The sequence below is a fragment of the Nymphalis io genome, chromosome 16 (assembly GCF_905147045.1).
Source record: "Nymphalis io chromosome 16, ilAglIoxx1.1, whole genome shotgun sequence".
NCBI classification, from domain to species: Eukaryota; Metazoa; Arthropoda; class Insecta; order Lepidoptera; family Nymphalidae; genus Nymphalis; species Nymphalis io.
In genome coordinates, this window is record NC_065903.1 from 7,167,570 (window position 1) to 7,189,139 (window position 21,570).

At 37.3% G+C, this 21,570-nt stretch overlaps 3 protein-coding genes across 3 annotated transcripts; 1 reads left to right on the forward strand and 2 right to left on the reverse strand.

The window, feature by feature from the left end:
• Nucleotides 1–938: 938 nt before the first annotated feature.
• LOC126774122 (uncharacterized protein C16orf52 homolog A) lies at nt 939–2,807 on the forward strand. Its single transcript, XM_050495456.1, has 3 exons — nt 939–1,167; nt 1,621–1,833; nt 2,617–2,807. The coding sequence occupies exons 1-3, from the start codon at nt 1,065–1,067 to the stop codon at nt 2,802–2,804; spliced, it is 504 nt and encodes a 167-aa protein (XP_050351413.1). The 5' UTR covers nt 939–1,064; the 3' UTR covers nt 2,805–2,807.
• Nucleotides 2,808–9,145: 6,338 nt separating this feature from the next.
• On the reverse strand, nt 9,146–11,957 carry LOC126774115 (opsin-2-like). Its single transcript, XM_050495445.1, has 8 exons — nt 11,825–11,957; nt 11,543–11,728; nt 11,187–11,396; nt 10,774–10,910; nt 10,294–10,459; nt 9,980–10,166; nt 9,793–9,875; nt 9,146–9,542 (listed from the first exon to the last, which is right to left on the reverse strand). The coding sequence occupies exons 1-8, from the start codon at nt 11,896–11,898 to the stop codon at nt 9,434–9,436; spliced, it is 1,152 nt and encodes a 383-aa protein (XP_050351402.1). The 5' UTR covers nt 11,899–11,957; the 3' UTR covers nt 9,146–9,433.
• A 2,307-nt stretch (nt 11,958–14,264) lies between these two features.
• On the reverse strand, nt 14,265–21,123 carry LOC126774528 (uncharacterized). Its single transcript, XM_050496093.1, has 8 exons — nt 21,010–21,123; nt 19,273–19,375; nt 17,281–17,412; nt 16,831–17,054; nt 16,107–16,273; nt 15,530–15,684; nt 14,572–14,623; nt 14,265–14,478 (listed from the first exon to the last, which is right to left on the reverse strand). Exons 1-8 carry the CDS (start codon nt 21,082–21,084, stop codon nt 14,265–14,267), a joined length of 1,122 nt encoding a protein of 373 aa, XP_050352050.1. The 5' UTR covers nt 21,085–21,123.
• Between the last annotated feature and the right edge of the window lie 447 nt (nt 21,124–21,570).

The window sequence follows — 21,570 nt, forward strand, 5'->3', positions numbered from 1 at the left end:
GAAGTTTTGAGACAATTTAAACAAAATCATATATTGCGTTGTATATTAAGTCATAAAAATAACAAAAACAAACCAATAAACACTTTTACTTACCGAAAATACGATATCCCATCCTTTTTTAACGTTCTTGACCTAATATTTTATTAACACTTCGGCATTTTTAACGAGCGTGCGGGTAACGCGGATGAAGCGAGACTATTTTTATAATTCTTTTTTTTTTCTGCATGAATGTATGCTGTTGGCCCTATTGGCCTTTACAGCGTCACCGGGCGTTGGGGCGAGTACTAGACTCCGCCTTGAAATTTGTGCCGTTTCGGGCTCTACATGACGTCCATCCTGAGGGTGTCTCCTACGAGATCGCACCTCGGCTCAAAACGTAGTCGGTGGGGTGGGAAGCGCTTCTGCAAGAAGTACCATCTATGTCACGACCGGTATCGTGACGTCACTAGTCGGGGACCTCGTTTCCGCCGGCGGAAACGGTGTATGTATGTTGGGTATAGTGTCATCCCTTCGAAGGGAGTTTAAATTAAACACTGTGCGCTAATTTTATACGATTTTGAGACGCTGAGTGTGTATCTTGGGTTTTTTATAAATCAATGAGAAAACCCCAATAACTTTTAATTGGTCCGATGTGGGATTCGAATCTTGGAGCTTCGAGTCTGCGGCCTTAGAGCTGGCTACTAGAGTCGACCAACGAGGCAGTCAAACAATTGCTATTATTACACTATACTAGGCATCATTATGCGTATTAGGTTATTATTATGCATCATCATTCTTTCAAACTATAATAAAGTAGTGACATCTAAATTTCTGAGATTTTGTTTAAGGGACACTTTTTTACAGAATGATCCTCTCCTTACATTCATACTCCATAAGTCCATAGTCTACAACAAATATACAGTCTACACTTTATTGATTGTAATTAATTTGACATTTCTTAAAAATAGCTTACAAAGTGTCAATTATTAAGTGCTATGTAGTATGTAAACAAACCAAATAAATTATAAGTCGTTTTGTGTGTTTAAACAAAATCTGTTTATGTAGTTCCGTATTATACCAAGAAAATGGATAAGCTTACTGTCATTTCTGGAACTTTGTTTATGACTGCAGATGTTTTTGCAATTGTAAGTCTTGCTATGCCAGATTGGATAATTACGGATGTAGGAGGTAAAATAATTTTATTCTTTTTACTTTGTTAATACTGTTATTTACTTACTTTTTTATATACAATGCTTTTAAAAATATTTGTGTAGTGAATCATAGAAACATTATTATTTTCAACACTTACTTTAATCAATGTTCAATTATAGGATAAATCAAACATTTTCCTGATAAATAAAAGGTTTTGATCATATCTTGAATTTTTAGATTATTGAAGTATTTTGCAGTATAATGTAATTTATGGTTTACTATATTCTATTACATCAGTAATAACTATAAATTTATATGAACATTATGACATTTATGCTAAACAAAACAAATAATTCAGGCATACATTTTTATATGTAACATAAATCATGAATTTGTTTTCTTTATTTCAAATAAAGCAGATAAGCTTTTACTTTATAAGTTTGTATTATTTGCATTGACAGAATTAATTCGGTTTTTATTTATTTATAGGTGATACTCGACTTGGATTGATGTGGTCTTGTATAACATTATATAACCGCCCGCAAGTTTGTTTTACCCCAGATCTGCAGCCAGAATGGTTATTAGCTTTGATCTGTATATTTATGGGATGCATTTGTATCACTACTACTGTAATTTTACTTGCATCAAGTCATTTTGATCGTAATGTAATACCTTATGCACGCTGGGTTGGATTTGCAGCAAGTAAGTATTATAAATACAAACATAATAATTAGAGTTGCATTAAAAAGTTAAAACTTTTTACAACAAAACTGTTATAATTTAAGCTAACCAGGTATTTATTATGTACTTTAGTTTTGACTTAATAAATACTAACAAAACTCAATACTTATTCATACCAAAAATTTAATTTTATTAAAATTACATGGTGGTAGGACATGTGCAAGCTGGTCTGGGTAGTTACCACCTCTTGTCAGATGTTCAAGCACCAATACTTAGTATTGTTGTGTTCCGGTTTGAAGGCACAAGCACTTGAAAAGCACAAGAGACCTAACATGGATATTCCCAAGGTTGGTGGTGCATTAGTGATGGTAGAAACAATTCAAGTTGGCATTGGCATATTAATGACAAATAAAACAATCCTAAATACCTAATATGTTTTGAAAATAAGGGTGATGAATTATGGGTTTTTGCATTGAAAATTAAAAATCGCCCCCCACTACCACTAGTTCCATCGATCAAAAAGTTAACACTGGTAAACAATGTTTACTAGGGGTAATGTCAATAATGTTTCATTCATTGATAATATGTTATGTAACCTTGAAGTCTAGATCAACACCAATTTATTGTTTAGTCTTGCAAATTTTTACTTACAAATTAAACATGTGCACACAAAAAATCTACTTATAATAACTTACAATCACCAGCACCCATAATCTGTTTATAATATAATGTCAGTATAAGAGATATTTGAAAAGAAGATAAAGTATGAAGTTAATATTCAATTACTATTAATTTATTTTTCAGTGGTGGTATTTTGCCTTGCTGCTGTTATATTTCCTATGGGCTTTCATGTGGACGAAATAGGTGGTCAACCTTACCAACTACCTAATAGTCATCAAGTTGGAATATCATATATATTATTTGTTCTCTCATTATGGATTACTGTGATATCGGAACTTTTTGCTGGAAAAGTCTGTCTGCCTCATTTTTAAAAATTATTTTATTTTATAATATGTATGCTTATAATATTAATTAATTTATAAGAAAAGTTATTTTGTTAAGTATTGTATTAAAAATTTACATTTACATAAAATTTCTGTAAATAATTTTATAAAATGTACAATTTTCAAAACAGTAATGGTAATATAATTTCCGTTTTGCATTGCATTGCATTTGCAAAAAAAAAAGTTAAAAAAATATTTCTTACTAATTTAAGAAATTGCACTTAAATTTATTGTTTTAAACATACTTTTTATGTAAAGAATGGACAGATAGAATAAATCAATTATGAATCTCAATGTATAAAGATAATTATAATAAAATAAATGTTTTAATAAATATGGTGGTTGTATAGAATATATATTTCCCTTTTGAGTTTTATAAATAATAAAGTTACAATTTTTGAGTGATATTTTTATGAATAAGCATTAGATTGTACCTTGTACAAAAAGATAATTTGCCACTAATATTATAATAATACTAACAAGACTAGTAGTACTAACCACAAAATAAAGACTTTATTTTTTAATGTTTTTCTTTTATTATTGATTTCATGTCTTGACAATTGATATGAAAATCCTTGATTCTCATTTGAGGAGAAAGTTTGGAGCTTATTCCACCACGCCGCTTCAATGCGGGTTAGTGGAATACACATGTGGCAGAATTTTAGTAAAATTAGATACATGCAGGTTTTCTCACATTGTTTTTATTTCGCCGTCAAAAACAAGATTAATTATAAACATAAATTATTAGCCATGATACAGCAAGCGCCAAAATCCTGTTATTCTCATTTCTTTGCAAGCACCCAGGAGGCACGACCAAATACGGTGAAGCCACACAGAGAAGCATGTTGCTAGAAAGAAAGCTACTTCTGGGTGGGCCGGGCCGCCTGCCTGACGTCAGCAGTGAAACTTGTTTTAATAATTAAATTAACAACTAATAAAAAATTATAATAAGGAGTGCAATAAAACTTATCTTCTATTGAGAAGGTTGGAGCTTATTTTGGACGGTTCGGGCGTCGTCGAGTGAGGTTGTGTGCATACGCTTCTTATCTACGCTTTCCGAATGTTTCACGACTACCCACTTTGGCTTTGTTTATTGGTTTCTGATTTTCTGACGCGTCATATTATTGAATTTTGGCTTGAATATGGACTTTTGTTTTGTTTAAGAATTGGTTTCGTTGTTTGGTATAGGTCTTTGTAGACCTGTTTTTATTTTTGTTTTAGGTATAAGTCTTTTATAGACAAATTGTTGTTTTGAGTTGTTTTTTTTTTTTTTTTTTGTTTTTTGTATTGACGATGGACACGGAGTTGTCCTCAGATGCCTTTGCTTATCGGAAGCGCCCACAAGCTGATGCCAAGCGGGCTTAGGCATTTTTGACTCTGGCTCTGATACTGAGACAGAGGGACGAGTTACGGCGAAGTGTAATAGTGCACGTCGCGGGAAGCCCACTTCGAAGGGACGCGGAACTGCCCTAACTCGGGCTAAAGCTGAGCTCAAGGCGAAAACCGCCGAAGCCAGGGAGGAGGCGTTCGAGCGCTCCTTAAGAAGTCGGGCTTTCCGTAAAAATGCAACCGAAGTCGTGCTGGACTCTGACGAATCCTCTTCCTCGGATGTCCGTAGAGAGGATCCCATAAAATTGGGTGCCGAGGAGCTGCGTGCGGAGGCTGGCCGCAACGCAGTGCTCATTTTGGAGGTGGCCCAAAAGTCGGGCAATTTGAAGAGTGGCTTCATTAAGAAGCTAAATGATTCGGCGGCTTCGTTTCAGTGTATCGTCGAGGCTCTGGCGTCAAGGACTGAAGCGGAGGAGACCCGCAGGCTCCGTGTGGATAATGGTCGCCTCCGCAAGGAAATTGACGACCTAAAGACCGAGCTTAAGGCGCATCGCCGCGAGTTCACCGAGATGCGTACCTCGGTAGCAGCGGCGAACGGGTCGGGCACTAGCCCCTTGCAAGATTTGAAGGCTTTGGAAGAATTCAGGGCCTCAATTGTCTCAATGATAAACGCCAAGTTGGCGGGAATTGAGGAGCGCCTCCTTTCTGCGAAGATACACCGTCCCCCGCTAGCCGCGGACATAAGGCGGGATGCGATGCAGGAAACTGCACCTACGTATGCGCAGGCCACCTGCCCGGTCCCACCGAAAAATGCTGCAGCCGTACCCAAGCGCGTTCATCCGTCCGCTCCATCCAAGCCAGCTACCTCAGTCGCACCGGCAACACCGATAGCTGGCTCATCGAATATCCCAACCGCGCCAGAGTTTGTACCACGGGAGGCCCAAGAGACGTCTTGGTCTACCGTGGTCAAGAGAGGAAAGAAGGGGAAGAAAGCTTCCCCACCAGCCGAAATCTCCGCTCCAGTTATCTCAGCGGTGACAAAGACACAAGCGGCCAAGCCAAAGCTGACCGCCCCTCGAACCGCTGCAGTTATTGTCACGCTGCAACCGGAGGTGGAAGAGAAAGGCGTAACATACGCACAGGTCCTGGAGCGAGCTGAACAGGGCATAAAGCTCCAGGACCTCGGGATCTGTAGCGGACTTAAGGTCCGTCGCTCGGCAACAGAGGCTAGAGTGTTGGAATTACCAAAAGCACAGTCGGAGCAGGCGGAGAAGCTTGCGGAGAAGCTTCGTACTGTGCTTGACGGGGTGGCCAATGTTGTCCGGCCCATAAAAAGAGTTGACTTAAAGGTGACGGGGCTCGACGACTCAGTCACCCCAGAGAAGCTGGTTGCGGCAGTCGCACGTGCAGGGGACTGCACGCCTGAGGCAGTCAAATGTGGAGCGTTGCAGCGGGGACCCGGATTTATGGGTATGGTCCGCGTCACCTGTCCCATTACGGTGGCGAAGAAGCTGTCCGACGCCGGTCGTCTTCTGGTCTGCAGTCCGTGGCGGAGTGGCAAATCGACCTGGCTGTGGCCTGCGAGCCTTATTTCGTCCCTCCCTTATCTCACTGGGTAGGGGACTTGGACGGCACTGTGGCAGTCCTCACTCGGAGCGGTACGGGTCCTTCCCTACGTAGTGGCGGGATGGGGAGAGTACGTAGTAGTAGGAACGTATTTCTCCCCCAACCGCGGCCTGGCGGAGTTCGAGAGCTACTTCGGTTCTGTCAGAGTGGCGGTGTCCAGGCAGTCGCCGAAACCGATAGGGGTTCTCGGTGACTTCAACGTGAAATCACGTGCCTGGGGAAATCCTGATACAAACCCGCGAGGGAGGGCTGTCCAGGTGTGGGCCCTACTCTCCAGCCTGTCCCTACTTAATAAGGGGCAGGTGCACACCTGCGTGAGGCAGCAGGGAGGGTCCGTGGTGGACTTATCGTTCGCTACGCCTGTCACGGCGCGCAGAGTGAGAAATTGGAGAGTAGAGGAGGAGGAGGAGACTCTGTCGGATCATAGATACATCCGATTTGAGATCTCCACCTCTTGCAGTCTAGCGGAACCTCTGAGGATGCCAACCACGCTCCCCAGGTGGTCCCTTGGCCAGCTGGATCGTGAGCTGGTCAGGGAAGCTGCTATCGTGCAGCGGTGAGGTCCCCCGGGGAAAGGAGGGAGGGTGCCAGTGTCGACGAGCTGGCGGACGGCATGCGCAGCGCTCTAAAGGATGTGTGCGATGCGGCCATGCCGAGGACCCGGCGCAGGCTACCGCGCCGCCAGGTATAATGGTGGTCGCCCGAAATAGCGGAGCTTCTTTCTTTCGGAGATTGGTAAATTATTTCCACAACCAGGCGAACACGTCCCACCAAGTTTGCCCCCTCACTCTGTAACAGATAACAGTGCGGCTCCACCACACGTTACGGAGCGAGAGATGGAGATGGCCCTCGATCGATTGAGGGCCAGAACCACAGCGCTGGGTCCGGATGGGGTTACAGGGCGTGTTCTGCGTGACGCACTGGAACATCTAGGTGGGAGGCTTCGGGAACTGTTTGATGAATGTCTTTCCAGTGGGCAGTTTCCGAAGCTGTGGAAGGAGGGAAAATTGATTCTGTTGCCGAAGGAGGGGCGTCCACTCGATTCTCCTTCGGCATATAGGCCAATTGTGCTGCTGAATGAGACGGGCAAGCCCTTCGAGAAGATCCTCGCTGCCCGTCTTATTCAGCACCTCAACGAGGTGGGGCCGGGTCTTTCAGAGGCTCAGTACGGGTTCAGGGAGGGTCGATCAACCATTGACGCCCTGGACGCCCTAAAGACCTGGACCATCGAGGCGGTGGCCCGAGGAGACGTAGTCCTGGCGGTATCGCTGGATGCAGCGAATGCCTTTAACAGTCTTCCCTTCGAGACTATAAGGGAGTCTCTCCGATACTACGGGGTGCCTTCCTACCTCAGAAGGCTGTTGGGGGCATATCTCCGGGACCGAGTGGTCCTCTGGAAGGGGGGCGATGGGTGACTTGTCTGGCGTTGGGTAGGCTGCGGCGTTCCACAGGGGTCGGTACTCGGCCCAATCCTTTGGAACGTCGGATTCGATTGGCTCCTTAGGGCCCATCCTTCCCGGAATGAGGGTGTTGTGCTACGCGGATGACACCCTCATCACGGCGACGGGGCAGACCTTTCAGGAGGCGGCCCGCCTGGCCGAGGTCGGAGTATCGCTCACGATGGATCGGATTGGGATGCTGGGCTTGAGGGTCTCTGTCACAAAAACAGAGGCCCTCCTATTCCACGGTCCACGTCGGGGTCCCTCTCGAGGGGCGTCTATCACCGTCCAGGGGACGGTGATTGAGGTGCAAGCCCAGATGAGGTATCTCGGCCTGATCCTAGACGGAAGACGGAGCTTCAGGCAGCATTTTTCCATCTCGGCCCGAAGCTCATAAGCGCTGCTGCTGCTCTGGGCCGCCTCCTACTGAATGTAGGAGGGCCGGAAACACCATTTCGGCGTTTATACGCTGGTGTGGTACGCTCCATGGCGTTGTACGGTGCACCCATTTGGGTGGATGCTCTCACCGCTCGTAACAGAGCTCTTTTGCGGAGGCCGCAAACAGTCATAGCGGTGAGAGCGATACGTGGGTACCGTACGGTGTCATGGACGGCAGCGACACTTCTCGCGAGCGATCCGCCCTGGGAACTCCAGGCAGAGGTGCTTGCGGAAGTGCACCGGTTCCTGGTGGAAACGAGGTCAAGCGGCGTCCGTCCAGGGTCGGTGGAGGTTGAGCGAGTCAGAGCCCTAGCCCAGCGAGCCTTGATTCGTAGGTGGGAGGAGGACCTCAGGTCCCCCTCGGCAGGCCTAGTGACAGTGGAGGCGGTCCGCCTCCACTTGAGTCGCTGGGTGGAACGGAGTCACGGCACACTCACATTCAGGCTGACGCAGGTACTTACCGGACACGGTTGTTTCGGTAAGTACCTGCACCGGATAGCGAGGCGGGAGGTGACACCCTCCTGCCATGAGTGTGGTGCGCCTTCGGACACAGCGTGCCACACTCTGATGGAGTGTGCCGCTTGGGGACCTCAGCGCCTGTCCCTGGCGGCCTTAGTCGGTGAAGACCTCTCGCTGCCAAGTGTGATAAATGCCATGCTTGGTAGCGAGAGGTGCTGGTTGGAGACGGTCTCCTTCTGCGAAAATGTCATGTCGCAGAAGGAGGCAGCGGAGCGGGAGCGTGAGGAGAGGGCCTCCTCCGACTCGCTTCGCCGAAGAAGACCGGGGAGAAGGCGTCGGCGCTATGCGCATCTTCTCCTCCCGCCCTAAGTGTTGCCGGGGTTAGGGGGTCTTTGTACCCTGAGAACCCCCTAGGATTTGGAGGCCTGCAGAGGCGGGCCAACCGTCGGGGCGTCACGGTAGTATGCGCAAGCGATCCCGTGACGCCCCTCGAAAAGGCGGTGTGGGTACCGCTGGTTTTTTAGTGAGTATTCCGGCACATACTCGGCGCCGGCGAGTCCCACATACCCCCCACTTCAAGTGGGGGAAACGCTTAAACGCGTTTTTCCAGCGAAAAAAAAAAAATAGGTTGGAACTTATTTTAAGTCGATTTTTCTAGATTTTTTTCACCTATTATATATTTATTCACCGCCGAGCACACTATTTATTATTAGAAAAATATATATGTATTATAAGCACAAAGTAAGTACATCAAAGTTCAGTGGTTTTCAGGTTCAGTGGTTCAGTTGAACTTGTAATCTTCGGCTTAGATTCACGTGTGTTAACCACTAGAAAATCTCAGTTCTTTATCATTGTAAGTTTAAAATTAGTATGTTAAATTTATTAGATTTAAAAAAACGAAAAAATGCTTCCTAAATTCTGCGGGTCTGCGTGTGAAAAACTTTTAACTTAAACTTTTGACAATTTTCCATTGTAAGGTTTTTTGTCTATCTTAAGTAAAGGAATAATGTATTTATATCTACAATAAAACTAGAATAATGCTTTGATATCATGTCATTTTTATTTAATTTTGATATATTGCATGTTATAATTATAACATTAACAGTTTAATATAAATAATCAAAGTACCGTTAGCATAGCCATTTCGTTTTTATGTCTCCATTTTGATACACAAAAATAATCTCATTTTGAGCTTAAAACTAAATAAAGAAATCATTAAACAGCGTTAAGGCTTCTCTTTTTTTTTTGTTTTTGCATTAAATATTTATTAAAGCTAATAAGATCAAAGTCCATTGTATTCGCTTGATTCGTTATCGCTATCATCAGTTACGCTGTTGCCGGTGCAGAAGAGTTTGCTGTGTTGTTGGTGCCCGTTGAAGCATTATCATCTGGCTCGTTGATTTGGAGCCAAGGCATACGTCTCTGAAGTTCTTGTCTACAAAATGATATATAAGTTTTTCCTTATAGTATTTGGTTACATTACTTTGATATAATTTAGTGTCAACATATACAATTGAATTATGTTACTTTATAGGAAATTACAAAAAAAAATAAATATGAATAATAGGTAGATATTTTGAGTTTTAGTTGTAACATGGTTGAACTCTTAAACACCCTTCATATTTTATTGCTTTTGAATTTTGACCAAATTTGTAGTTCAAGTAAATCAGGGAAATACAACTAACCTGTATTTTGGATGGCTGATTGCATATACCCATGGGTCGATACATGCTACCACCTTACACGTCACCGCAGGAATCATGGTTACCTATGTAATTATTGTTGAAATAATTAAAATTCATTGCTTTCTATTGTATAGAATAAAAAAAAATGTATAAGATATAGGAGTATCAAATAAAATAGTTGACTCACACCAGGTGTTAAAAGTCGCTGATCTCCAAAAGCTCCTATTAGCGACATTACGCCGTAAGGCGTCCATGAAGCGATAAAGAGAAAGCATACGGTGAGCGCTGCCTTCGCTATTCGGATCTCAGCCGATTGCGCGGATGCGTTCTGATTTGATCTCAATGATTCTACGTTCATCTTCTTCGCTTGTTCCCTGCACATAGATAATTTGTTTAGAAAGTTGTAATTCTCATGGGGTCTTTTTTGAAAAGTACAGATAAAAAAGATCTTAATTATTAGGTAATATACTTAAATTTAAACGTTAAAGTGCTTGAAAGTACCTTAGTGCTGCTTCATGTGCAAACACTTGTTTGACGATTCCGCTGTAGAAATAAATAATGAAACTCATGGGGAAAACATAGCTGCATACAAATATGCAAGCTACAAATAATTTGGTGTCGAATGTGTTGGAAAGGTAGTCAAATGTACACGATGTTAAGTATCCCTCTGAAAACACACAATATATTCTGAAAACACATAAGTACAGTTGTTAACAAGTGCATATTATTGAAAGCTGTTTTGTGATTATTGCACCTTTGCCTGGCACTATAAAATGTAAAATATATTATTGCAGACTATAGTAGACAATAAACTCATAATATTTCATGCCTATTCATAATATTCTTATTTTATTTGGGATATTTTTTGTTAACATCTATATGAAGAATTTATATTTTATATTATTAAATTAGTTTTAAGGACTTTAAGGAGTCCTCTAGAAGACAATAAATAGCTATTGGTAAATACGTTAATTTTATTACCAGGTACAAATCGCCCCCACACTTTGAACAGTGGCATTAATGACCAAGGTGTTGCGTAAATCCATATGATAGCTATCATCAATAAAGCTTTTCCACGCGACAACCGCCCATCAAGTGGACGTGTTATTGTTGAATGTCTGTAAAAAAATATTAAATCCACATTAGAAAAAGAAAAACATTTACCCACTATAGGTATAACAGTGCTATTTTATTAGCTTATTTAAATTATTTTTAAATACAACAAAAGTAAAGTACAAATGCCTAATAAACTACTCGGAAGACAAAATTTTCGCAAAAGGTGGCAACCATTAGGAGGCGTCTAGTATTGAAACTGAAAATGCATATTGATACATTAAAGTGTAGGTTAGTGAAAAAAAAGAGATTTCGAATTGTATAAAATAGAAATATATTACCTATCATATGCGATACAAGCGTTAGTCATCCCCGCACCAATGCCGCTATAAGAACCCATAAGAGCGAAAATTTGACACCCCATAGCTCCAGTAGCAAAGCCTCGCATGGCGCTGTTGTAGATGAAAATCGGCGCCTTTGCCATCATTATAAAATCAAGAATTGCTAGATTTAGAATGAGTAGATTGCTGGATGTTCGTAAGCTTTTTGTTCTGTTGGAAAGATGGTAAAAATTATTTTAGTTTATGAGAACAGAAGTATGTGCAATATTAATATATATTTTTAATTTTAATTTATTTTAATGTAAGTGTAATGTGTAACCATTTATTTCCATTAAAACCAAAGGGTGGATACTGACGTGGAAAATATAAATACAACTAGTCCGTTTCCAATTAAAGCAGCAGCAGTGAGAAAGCAGTAAAGTAACGCCAATGCGGTATGAGCGCTGGCAGGTGGTGCGGCGTATGAAAACCAGTGTTCAGGAATTACTGCCAAGTCTTCGCCCTCCAGACCGTCGACCAGCATTTTGACGCCATCGCTAGATCTAATCAAATTCCAATATTACTGGTGTAAATATATTACGTTTAAAAGTTTAATAAAAGTTAATATACTTAATTTAGCTATTTATATTTTAAGTTACCTGAGAGGAGCAAAGTAAGCACCATAGATGTTAAAATTTTCCGTCTTATTGTCCATGTTGAGTACCGGGATCATTCTGTGAGCAGTCCTCGGTAGTGTGCGTGGCCCATACCACAGACTGACTGCTGGCTCTGTAAACCCATCCCTTTATTTTATATTAGCTAGCCACTAACGAGATTCCCAGGATTATCTATATCCATGGCCGTGTTAGGATTAGTCGTGATTTTACTGACATAGATTTGTGGTGATTTGCGCAGCATTAGCGAAGATGGTTACATTTCACAGGCGTTAGAATTATAGGAAACCTTATAAATAATAAATAGGTTTCATGTGACGCAATAAAATTATATTTTACTTTGTATTTAATTAAATAAATAATTATAATATTAATGGTTACAATATATATGTATAATTTTTTGCATGCCTTTCTGTAATTATCACCAGTGTGAATTAAAGTAATTACGTTTATTTCAATAAAACTAATATACATGTAGTTGCATATATTAGGTACATAATACTATTAAAATAAAAAATATAAATATTGTTTTTAGTAACTTAGATAATATTATTCTATTTGATTTTAAAGTAACTAGAAGTAAAAGATTTAGTCATCATCAACAACTTTAATAGACATCACAACAATCATTTGGATTATCTACACAATGGTACATTTGAAATTCTTTTTATTTAGAAAAGCTACTTTTACAAAACATTTAATAACATAAACAAGGAATATATTTAAGTTACGAAAAAGCGATTCAGTCAGACGAAGACCATGTCTTGATTTAAATCATTCGTTTAATAAATTAATTAACTTATTCGTATAAATGATAGAATGAGATGTTTATTTGTAATTTAAATATATATACATATATTTAAATCGTGTTACCTTAGATAATAATTGGCGTTTTTTTTATGAAATAGGCAGCTCTTACTAATGGCTGCTAAATAGAAACACAATGACTTATTAATAAATTTAAATAAAAATAATTTATAAACATGCTTGTACTTTACTTTTGTAAATAATAACTCTATGCTTAATATAGGCATGTGAGTAATTTTAAGCAATAACACATTCCAAGTCTATAGTTAAATTTTCATACTTTCATGATTTAGTCATACTTAACATTTCCTTATCTGAATAAACGCAAACGGGAGGATATAAAGTTATCACAACCTACCTATTTAAATGTTGGAAAAAGTTTAGTTGAACGGAAAAGAACGTTAAGTGATTTAGATTTAACCTTTTTTATTTATTGTTTGTGGGATAAATAATAAAACATTTTCTTTGCTTAACCGATTTTATCCACTGTGGCCGTTCTCAAGGGAAAATAACCAAATACGCAGGAAATACTATTGTGCACAAAAGTGTGCGCAAACCCAAGTGCAGCCACTATTTTTTATTTCTTTCAAGTTGGTTGAACTTACAGATAGTTTAATTAATATATATTTCATCAATAGTTAATTAAAATATTATTTAAAATAAATTTTGATGATGGTGGTTTACAAAAAATAATCGATAATAATTTTTTGCTCCGACACTGTCTAAAGATACAAAATAATTTGGTTTGTTATAAATCGATTACTAATTAAAATTAGGTTCAAAATTTTTCCATTGTTGTAGATAGATTCAAAAAATAAAAAGCTAATTTATATATATTAATTCTATCACGTGTAGGTAGTTAATTTTTTTTTAATCGTATTAGAACTCTAAGATTACCCTTATCAGTTATACTATTGATTATGATAATCTATTCTTATTTTTAATACGCAGTATTAGTTACTAAACTAATAGACAGAATAAGACATTTAATTTAAGTTATTTTATCGTACGAAAAACATTCCTTTGAATAATTTAATGGACAAGATTCGTTATCGATCGAACGAGAAGTGTATTATGTAGAGTTTTAATAAAAATAATTTAATTTATAATCAATATTAATTACCTCTTTCCGTATTGTTAATATACCCATACTTTTCCATAAAACTACATCTACTTCACATTCCATTAGTATTAATAATAGTCTTTATTGTTTATTTTATCATAGAAATATCTGGTTAATTCTTTACAAAATTCGCTTTTATCAGTCTTTTATCTTAAGGGGTTGTAAAGTTCTCGAGAAAAGCGTTAATGGTTGAATCTAATTATTCTGATTTTCTGCATTTATACTAAACCGCAGTTTAGAGAGATATTTTTATACGGACGTACCTTGTAAGATAATATACAGTGTCCACTAATACGCACCGATCGTTTTCATATATTTTATAGTAAACAATAGCAATAATTTTAGTAACAATAAACAATACTAATTCATTATAAAATATACACAAATACAATTTATAAAGTTAAACTGTAAATTTTTGTAAAATGTTTACAAAGGTTTTTTGAAATTATCAAATGTTGTCTCAAAGACTTACGACTAAATTTATACATTCGTTACTCATTCGCCTGGTGGTGGAGGTTGTTCTAAGCTATCGTTTATAAGAATATTTGTTTCCATTCGAAGTGAAGGTGATAGTGGGGGCGATATTACAATTTGGGGCGACAGGGGAGGTGAAGTTTGCGAGGGAGGAGGAGCACTTCGCGCACGCGCTTCCTGTTCTACGTTCAGATGAACCATTTCAACAGTATCGCAGCTTTTCTCTTCGTTATTTCTAAAAAAAATATATTATTGAATTATTACTTTAAAGTTACATAAAATAATAAATATGTATAGAGATAAATTTTATAAAAGTCTAATTAGTTACTTCGGTGGAGATTCTGCTATGTTGCCAATTATACTGACGCTTTCGACTGGAGCTGTTAAAAAATATAAAGTAAGTTTATTACGATAATATTTATAAATATACAGGTTAAAATAACGTTTATAATAAGCACAAACTAATTTATGTTTTGTTGCCGATTATGTTAATGTTAGCCGAGATGGCCTAGTGGTTAGAACGCGTGAATCTTAACCGATGATCGTGGGTTCAAGCCCGGGTAAGCACCACTGAATTTTCATGTGCTTAATTTATGATTATAATTCATCTCGTGCTTGACGCTGAGGGAAAACATCGTGAGGAAACCTGCATGTGTCTAATTTCATTGAAATTATGACACATGTGTATTCTACCAACCCGCATTGGAGCAGCGTTGTGGAATAAGCTCTAAACCTTCTCCTCAAAAAGGGAGAGGAGGCCTTAGCCCAGCAGTGAGACATTAACAGGCTGTTACTGTTACTGTACTGTTGTCTTATATTAGTAAAGAGTGGGTTACACATATAACATTTTCAGAATACTGAAGAGCGCGGTTAAAACTGTCGGTTATATTGTCTTTTTTTTCATGCGCGAATGGTTTTTTTGTTTGTTTTTATAGAATAGGTATGCGTACGAGAATATGGGCCACCTGTGGTCACCAACGCCCATAGAAATTGGCATTGTAAGAAATGTTAACCATCGCTTACATCGCCAATGCGCCACCAACATTGGGAACTGAGATGTTATATCCCTTGTGATTTTATTTGTTAGTTTATTGTGGTTTTACTGAATTGTCTTATATTGTACGTATTATAAATGCTGCAATATCGCTAGTCCTGGTTGATTTATGGACGGCTCTTTAATGCTTAAAGAAAATTTTAGCTACCCCTAGGTTAAGTTATATACGTTGAAGAAATTCATGATATCTAATTTTTGTGTGTATAATTAATGTATAAATTCCAAATCTCACGGTGTAAGTCTTCCACGAGCCTCTGTTGTCGCGCGAGTGGACGTCGTCGTGTGTTGTCGCGCACTCTTAACGTAACACCTGCGCACGCGCCGCTTGCGTGTAGGTCCAGTGCAAGAGACGACTGCGATCCACACTCTGACTCCGCTGCACTCGCACTGTATAATGTAAGTAATTGTATTGTGTAGTACTAATATAAGAAAGTAATTGTATAAGGTAATAAATCAACAAATAGGAACATTTTTTTTTAATATTGTGCCGATAAATAAAATAATTCTAAAATTAAAAAAAATTAAATTACCTATAATTATAGTGTCATAATTATGGTACGTAGAAGAAGTTGAATAATAAATTACATACATTCATTTGGATAAATTACCTTTTACCATATTATACAATTACGAATGTATAAAAACAGTTTGCCTAGTATACTTATAATTGGAAATGACAAAGTTGATAATTGTTGCCGCCATTTGTTGCCTAAATATATATTTACAAATACAAAAATATTGTTCCAGAAAGAAACTACATTCAAAGCAAGCAGTAGGGATAACGATCTGATGTTATGAATGGCTGATACCTGATGGCTGAATGTGGCGGTTCATCTACGGAGAGCGCGTAGCGACGTAGTGGGCGGCGTAGAGCCGTGACGGGTAGCGTAGCACGCGTACTACCGATCCGCAAATCAGGCGCGGAGCCAAACCGCGCGCGTTCTTTTGTTTTTTCTCCGCCAACTCTGTACATATACTCACTGTCCTATCTCTCCACGCCTGCCATTCCATGCCAGATTAAAGGCAATACGACGTGTATCGTGACAAATGATTTATGAAGTACAAGCAATGTTCTAATAGGAATTAGTAACTGAGTTTTCAAAGCTATGATGTGAATTACAATAGATCTCGGATATATAATTCGTAAAAATACACCTACTTTGAATGGAGGTATGGCATTGTTTTACTTTTTACTAGGGATGTTTTATTGTAGCGTAATTTATATGGCTAAGTGACATAAATTATTTTGTCATTATGACATATACAAAAATATAATATTTGCATATACTAGCACACATATATATTAGCGTAATGTTGGTATATAGTAGCATAAAAAAAACATAAGCTCAAATTATACTTAACTTTTCTTTACTTTGCGTATACTTAATTATACTAAAGACATATACTACAATTTGGTAATTATATATAAAAATTGTATTGCAGAGGACTTGAACAACTTATACAACAAAATTACTCCGTTACATACATACATTTTAAATGGTAATGGTAACTATTATGTTACCTGTGGCAGACGTGTGGCGGTCTGATTCGATGTGGAGGCGCGAGTGGCAGTGCGTGTGGCAGAGGCAGAACATGCGGCAGACGGTATACGCCGAGCTGGTCGAGGCGAGCGGGTGCAGCACAAGGACCTCTTCGAGGCAGAGGCCGCGGAAGTGTCTGTGGGCGAGCTGGTGTCACTTTTGCTGCACTGTCTCGGGCTTCGAAAGTCATTACGCAGGCCGCTACAACTATGAATCCTGTGGTTATCGAATGAGTAATAATTACAAATGAGCATGATAAATTATCAACTTAAACGTAAAAGATTTTTTAAGGACACTTTAATCATAAAAAAAATGTCACTACATAATATTATTAAGAAAAGAGCAATTTTAAATAGATTATAAATTATAATGATTTTCGTATTATCTTTAAGTAAGACAAAAATAGATAAGTTGTAAATAGTAGATGCTAAGACAAAGTTACCTCCGAAGCCCATCACGATTGGCCCGGCGTAAGACAAGTTATTGAGATGAAATCCTCGTGCCTCATCTTTCACCGAAATCGTGGAATTGCCTCGTACTTCTTCAGCCACTGACAATGTGTCCGCGTAGTAACCTATTATTCATATATACATATATATATTATAGACTTTTTTTTTATTTCCTTTGTTGTTATATTTGTATGTATATATATTTTTGATTATTAATTACCGCATTCACGAATTTCTGCATAGCCTACAAATAATAGCAATAAACAAGTCTTATAAATCTTTATTCCAATACGCACAATTAGGATATTTTAATTCTACCATTCTTGCTATCATTCCACGCGAATATTATTTGTATAGTAGCTATTTTTAATTTTGAAATGAATATGTTTATTTACCGTAATTGTTCTAATTTGCCTTAAATATGCATACTTACCCATATGTTACTATATTTTACTATTGTATACATTTACGAAGCTTACTGTCATAATTATAAAAGTATATTTTCAACTAGACGACTAATTTTAAAACAATATGCTCAGATTATTATTTAAAATGAAAAAAAAAACAAGCAAAATAATTTACTAACAAGAAAACTAACAAAATAATTTACTTAGTTCAATTGAGTTTCAGTTTTAAACTATAAATTTTAATAAATTTGATATGTCAGTCATTGACTGTAATAAATCGATAGACAACTTGTTTCGGAGTAAGCATATAGTTATTTGATTAAATAACTAGTGTTCATTTCATAAACATTTTGCATCAGATATCTTATGTGAATAGGGAACGTCAAATTGACAACGTAATGAGGTTTGCGTTCACATGAGCATTTCTATTAACAGCTACGGATGCTGAAACCGGACATGTCACGCTAGAATATAACGCAGGAAATATCCGCGTCCGCGTCATACACGTCGCGAACAAAAGTTGACCTTAAAGCTATTGGTGTTTGCTGAAGCTTTACTTTCTTTGCTGTTTACAGTTTTCGCTTTCAAATGTCGTATTTTAAATAGGTTCAAGTTTAAAGTAGGTTATATTAATGTAATCGAATGTCAATGTCTACGATTTTCCGTTGAAGTTCGGAATAAGACGTTACATATCTAGAAATTAGGGGTGAGATGTTTTTGAAATTTTAAAATATAGAAATGACAAAAATAAATAAGTCAAGTAATAATTCAATAAAATAGAAAACGGTAATCTATGGTCACTATGAATATTTTGACAGAAATTATGTGAGTTTTGTAACGTTGTTAAGGTTTTTTTATTCACTTATTATGATTATGCAATAATTCGTAATACAGATTATTGATTCCATGCTAATTCTCATGTACTTTTAAAAATATATTATTAAAAAAAGCATACTTGGCCAATGTGTAACCAATCTTGGGAACTAAGATGTTATGTCCCTACAGACATGTAAATGGCACTTAGCCTCCGGAACTCAAACATAGCAAGTATTGCAGCTTGGTGGTATGTATGATGATGGTCGCGCTATGTGGGGAGTGTGTGATTGCTACTCAGGACGGGCTCGCACAAAGTCTTGCTATCAAGTTATTTCATTTTCATCAATTTTAGTTTTAATAAGCTTAGAATTCAAATACAAATTATTTATTTTTAAGTACATTTTTGATGTTACAATGGTTAAAATCCGGCCACAACAACCATAACATGGTTGCAAATACCATCTATATGCAAAAAAATACGCACAATATCAGATTACCTTATTTTAATATAATAAAATACCATAAAAATAGTCTAGCAAATTTCGTAACGTATTTAAGCGTATAAAAACTTGTGTTATATATAAATGTAATATAGCATTTATTTATTAATTTAGTCAAGACGGAAATCTGTGTCAAAAAGTCTGTGAAATGTATGTTATTATCAATTTATAGGTAAGGCCAGAAATTAGAATTTGTTGGGCATATTTAAACGTTGTTATACATTACATCGGATGTGTTACACTAAAATTAAAAAGTAACTACCTATAACAGCCATTGCAGCGCCAAGCAGCATTAGCAACAGGCCGGCACTGAGCGCACGACATGCATGCCACAAACACTGTGAGCTCATTTTACCCCGGACCACCTGAAAATTTAGTAATGTATAATGAAGATTTAAACAGTATTTATAAAAAATCCTATTGCGGTAAAATAACAACGACCTTACGACATGACGAGTACTTGATTGCTATACACTAATATTGATTACGTCCTACGTACGTAAATAGCGTAGCTTTAATTATCAATTCTTAATTCTGCTAAAAATATTTAAAAAATCAGTGCAACAAAAACCAGAAATAGTATTATGTGTTGTAATATCAATGATTTAATAAAATAATTTATTTATTTTACTATCAACATCAAAAGTTAAAGCGTTTTATTTGTGGAATTGAAATATTAATAAAAATCATATCATTGAAATAAAAAAAATGTTTCCTTGTATATTTTTTACGGTTCTTATTATACAAGTAACAAACAAACATTGATTTGTTGTAGCAAATATATTTCATGTGAAATTTATTTATAAGCTGTAATAAATGACACAAGACCTAGTTAGTATGTATTTAGGTTTTTACTGTCGCCCACTTACGATAAAAAAGTTATTCATAAACTACCACTTGTGTCGGATAGCGATACGATATACCAATCGTTACTTTGAAAAAGTTTCGAAATGGAATACTTAATTAGATGCTGGGGAATGACGCTGTTAACCTGAATTTAACAGCTACGTTTTTAATTTATCATTTTTTATTTAGTCAGACTTAAAGCAGTTTACTTTTTATAATATATCAAACATATCTAAAAATATTTGTCTAAAATGAATATTTTAATTTTATATTTTATTATATTTAATAATTTATTTTAATTTTAATTTATTTCTAGTATATAAATATAAATCGGCTCATTAAAAGTACTCGTAAAGTAAGTAAAGTTATAATTATATTATAGCTAAAACGGCAAAAATACGACATAAGCATCAAGTGCTATTTTAAACAATAGTAAATTCTGTCTCAAGATGACATAATTGTACTGTTATGTCTTAACAATGTTTTTAGACTTATGCATTTTGAATTGGAGCTTTTATACTTCTTTGTTTAGAGATAACATTCAGACAGCGACGCGACGTAATCATAAAGAATTCAGAATGCATCCACTTGTCGTTTCAAAGGGGTCTATTGTCCGTTAGTTTGTTCACGTAAAGCGTTTTGTACGAGAATCGTGCACTCGTGTTTAGTGCTTGCTTCTTGTGTAGTGCAAACTGAATACAGCCTACTCTACACTTTAAGGCATTACGTTAATGGTTTCCCATTCCGATTTTAAATAATAATAAGATTTTAAATAATAAATATTGGTCGTTATACAAAATTTTAAATATAAATAATTGTTAGATATCTGGTTTATCTAATAGAATGTATATCACTTCATAATACTAAAATCAATAAATAATAACTTCTGTATTTTGAATTTCTTTTCATCCTTGACTCATTAGCATGATAATATTTTTAATGTATTTATGCGTGCGCAACAAGTCCCCGGCCAACTGTTGAATCTTCCGTGTCCACTGATCACATTCACGATATAATTATTTGTCTTTAAACAAATATATTCTTATGATTAAAGATAACACTACAAATAAAGGAGAGTATTCTGTATTAAAAGTGAATGTAGAGCTTGTGTAAAGGATTGTTACAGTTGTTATTCGAATAGGTGATGATATACCTGGACATTCCAGGTCGCCCCCGAAGCGGGGTGGGCGCGCCTTAAGGGCCCCGTGACACTCCGCGCGCGCCTCATGCCGACTGCCGCGCTCGTTTACAGTCTGCACGGGATTCTAGTGCGCACGCATCCAGCCTCCTTGCTCCAGCCGGCCCAATTCAACAAACAAAATCGAACTCGATCGTACAATCGTTGAACCTTGGCTAGGACACATTACTAGTTATGAGCTTTGTAACGTAGGCGCTAAACGTCAAGGGCTTTAATTTTAAAGAAATTATTATTAAGTTATTTTTACTTTTATTATTTTGTATAACAAACAGTTTCTTAGTTTAAAGCGAAACGATTCATTATGTTGAATATTTTAATATCCAGTCAATTTATCTACGCAAATATTTTTTATCGCATTTTTTTATATTTCAAAGTTAAGACAACACAAATACGTACACCTAATATAACATCTATGTTGTAAGCTTAAATGTAGACTAGCATACCAACATACAACATGACTTAAATCTGATCTGCTTTAACAATTGAATTCATAAGCAATTCATAGTTTTTTTATGT

Coding starts and splice junctions, on each gene's coding strand:
- LOC126774528 (XM_050496093.1), bottom strand. CDS start 21,084: ATGAGGCGCGCGCGGAGTGTCACGGGGCCCTTAAGGCGCGCCCACCCC. Junction 19,376..21,009: donor GGGCGACCTGGAATGTCCAG/GTATATCATCAC, acceptor CTAAATTTTCAG/GTGGTCCGGGGTAAAATGAG. Junction 14,624..15,529: donor GCTCGTGGAAGACTTACACC/GTGAGATTTGGA, acceptor ATTTTTTAACAG/CTCCAGTCGAAAGCGTCAGT.
- LOC126774122 (XM_050495456.1), top strand. CDS start 1,065: ATGGATAAGCTTACTGTCATTTCTGGAACTTTGTTTATGACTGCAGAT. Junction 1,168..1,620: donor GATAATTACGGATGTAGGAG/GTAAAATAATTT, acceptor ATTTATTTATAG/GTGATACTCGACTTGGATTG. Junction 1,834..2,616: donor CTGGGTTGGATTTGCAGCAA/GTAAGTATTATA, acceptor TTTATTTTTCAG/TGGTGGTATTTTGCCTTGCT.
- LOC126774115 (XM_050495445.1), bottom strand. CDS start 11,898: ATGATCCCGGTACTCAACATGGACAATAAGACGGAAAATTTTAACATC. Junction 11,397..11,542: donor GTTGTATTTATATTTTCCAC/GTCAGTATCCAC, acceptor TCTTTCCAACAG/AACAAAAAGCTTACGAACAT. Junction 9,876..9,979: donor AGCGACTTTTAACACCTGGT/GTGAGTCAACTA, acceptor ATAATTACATAG/GTAACCATGATTCCTGCGGT.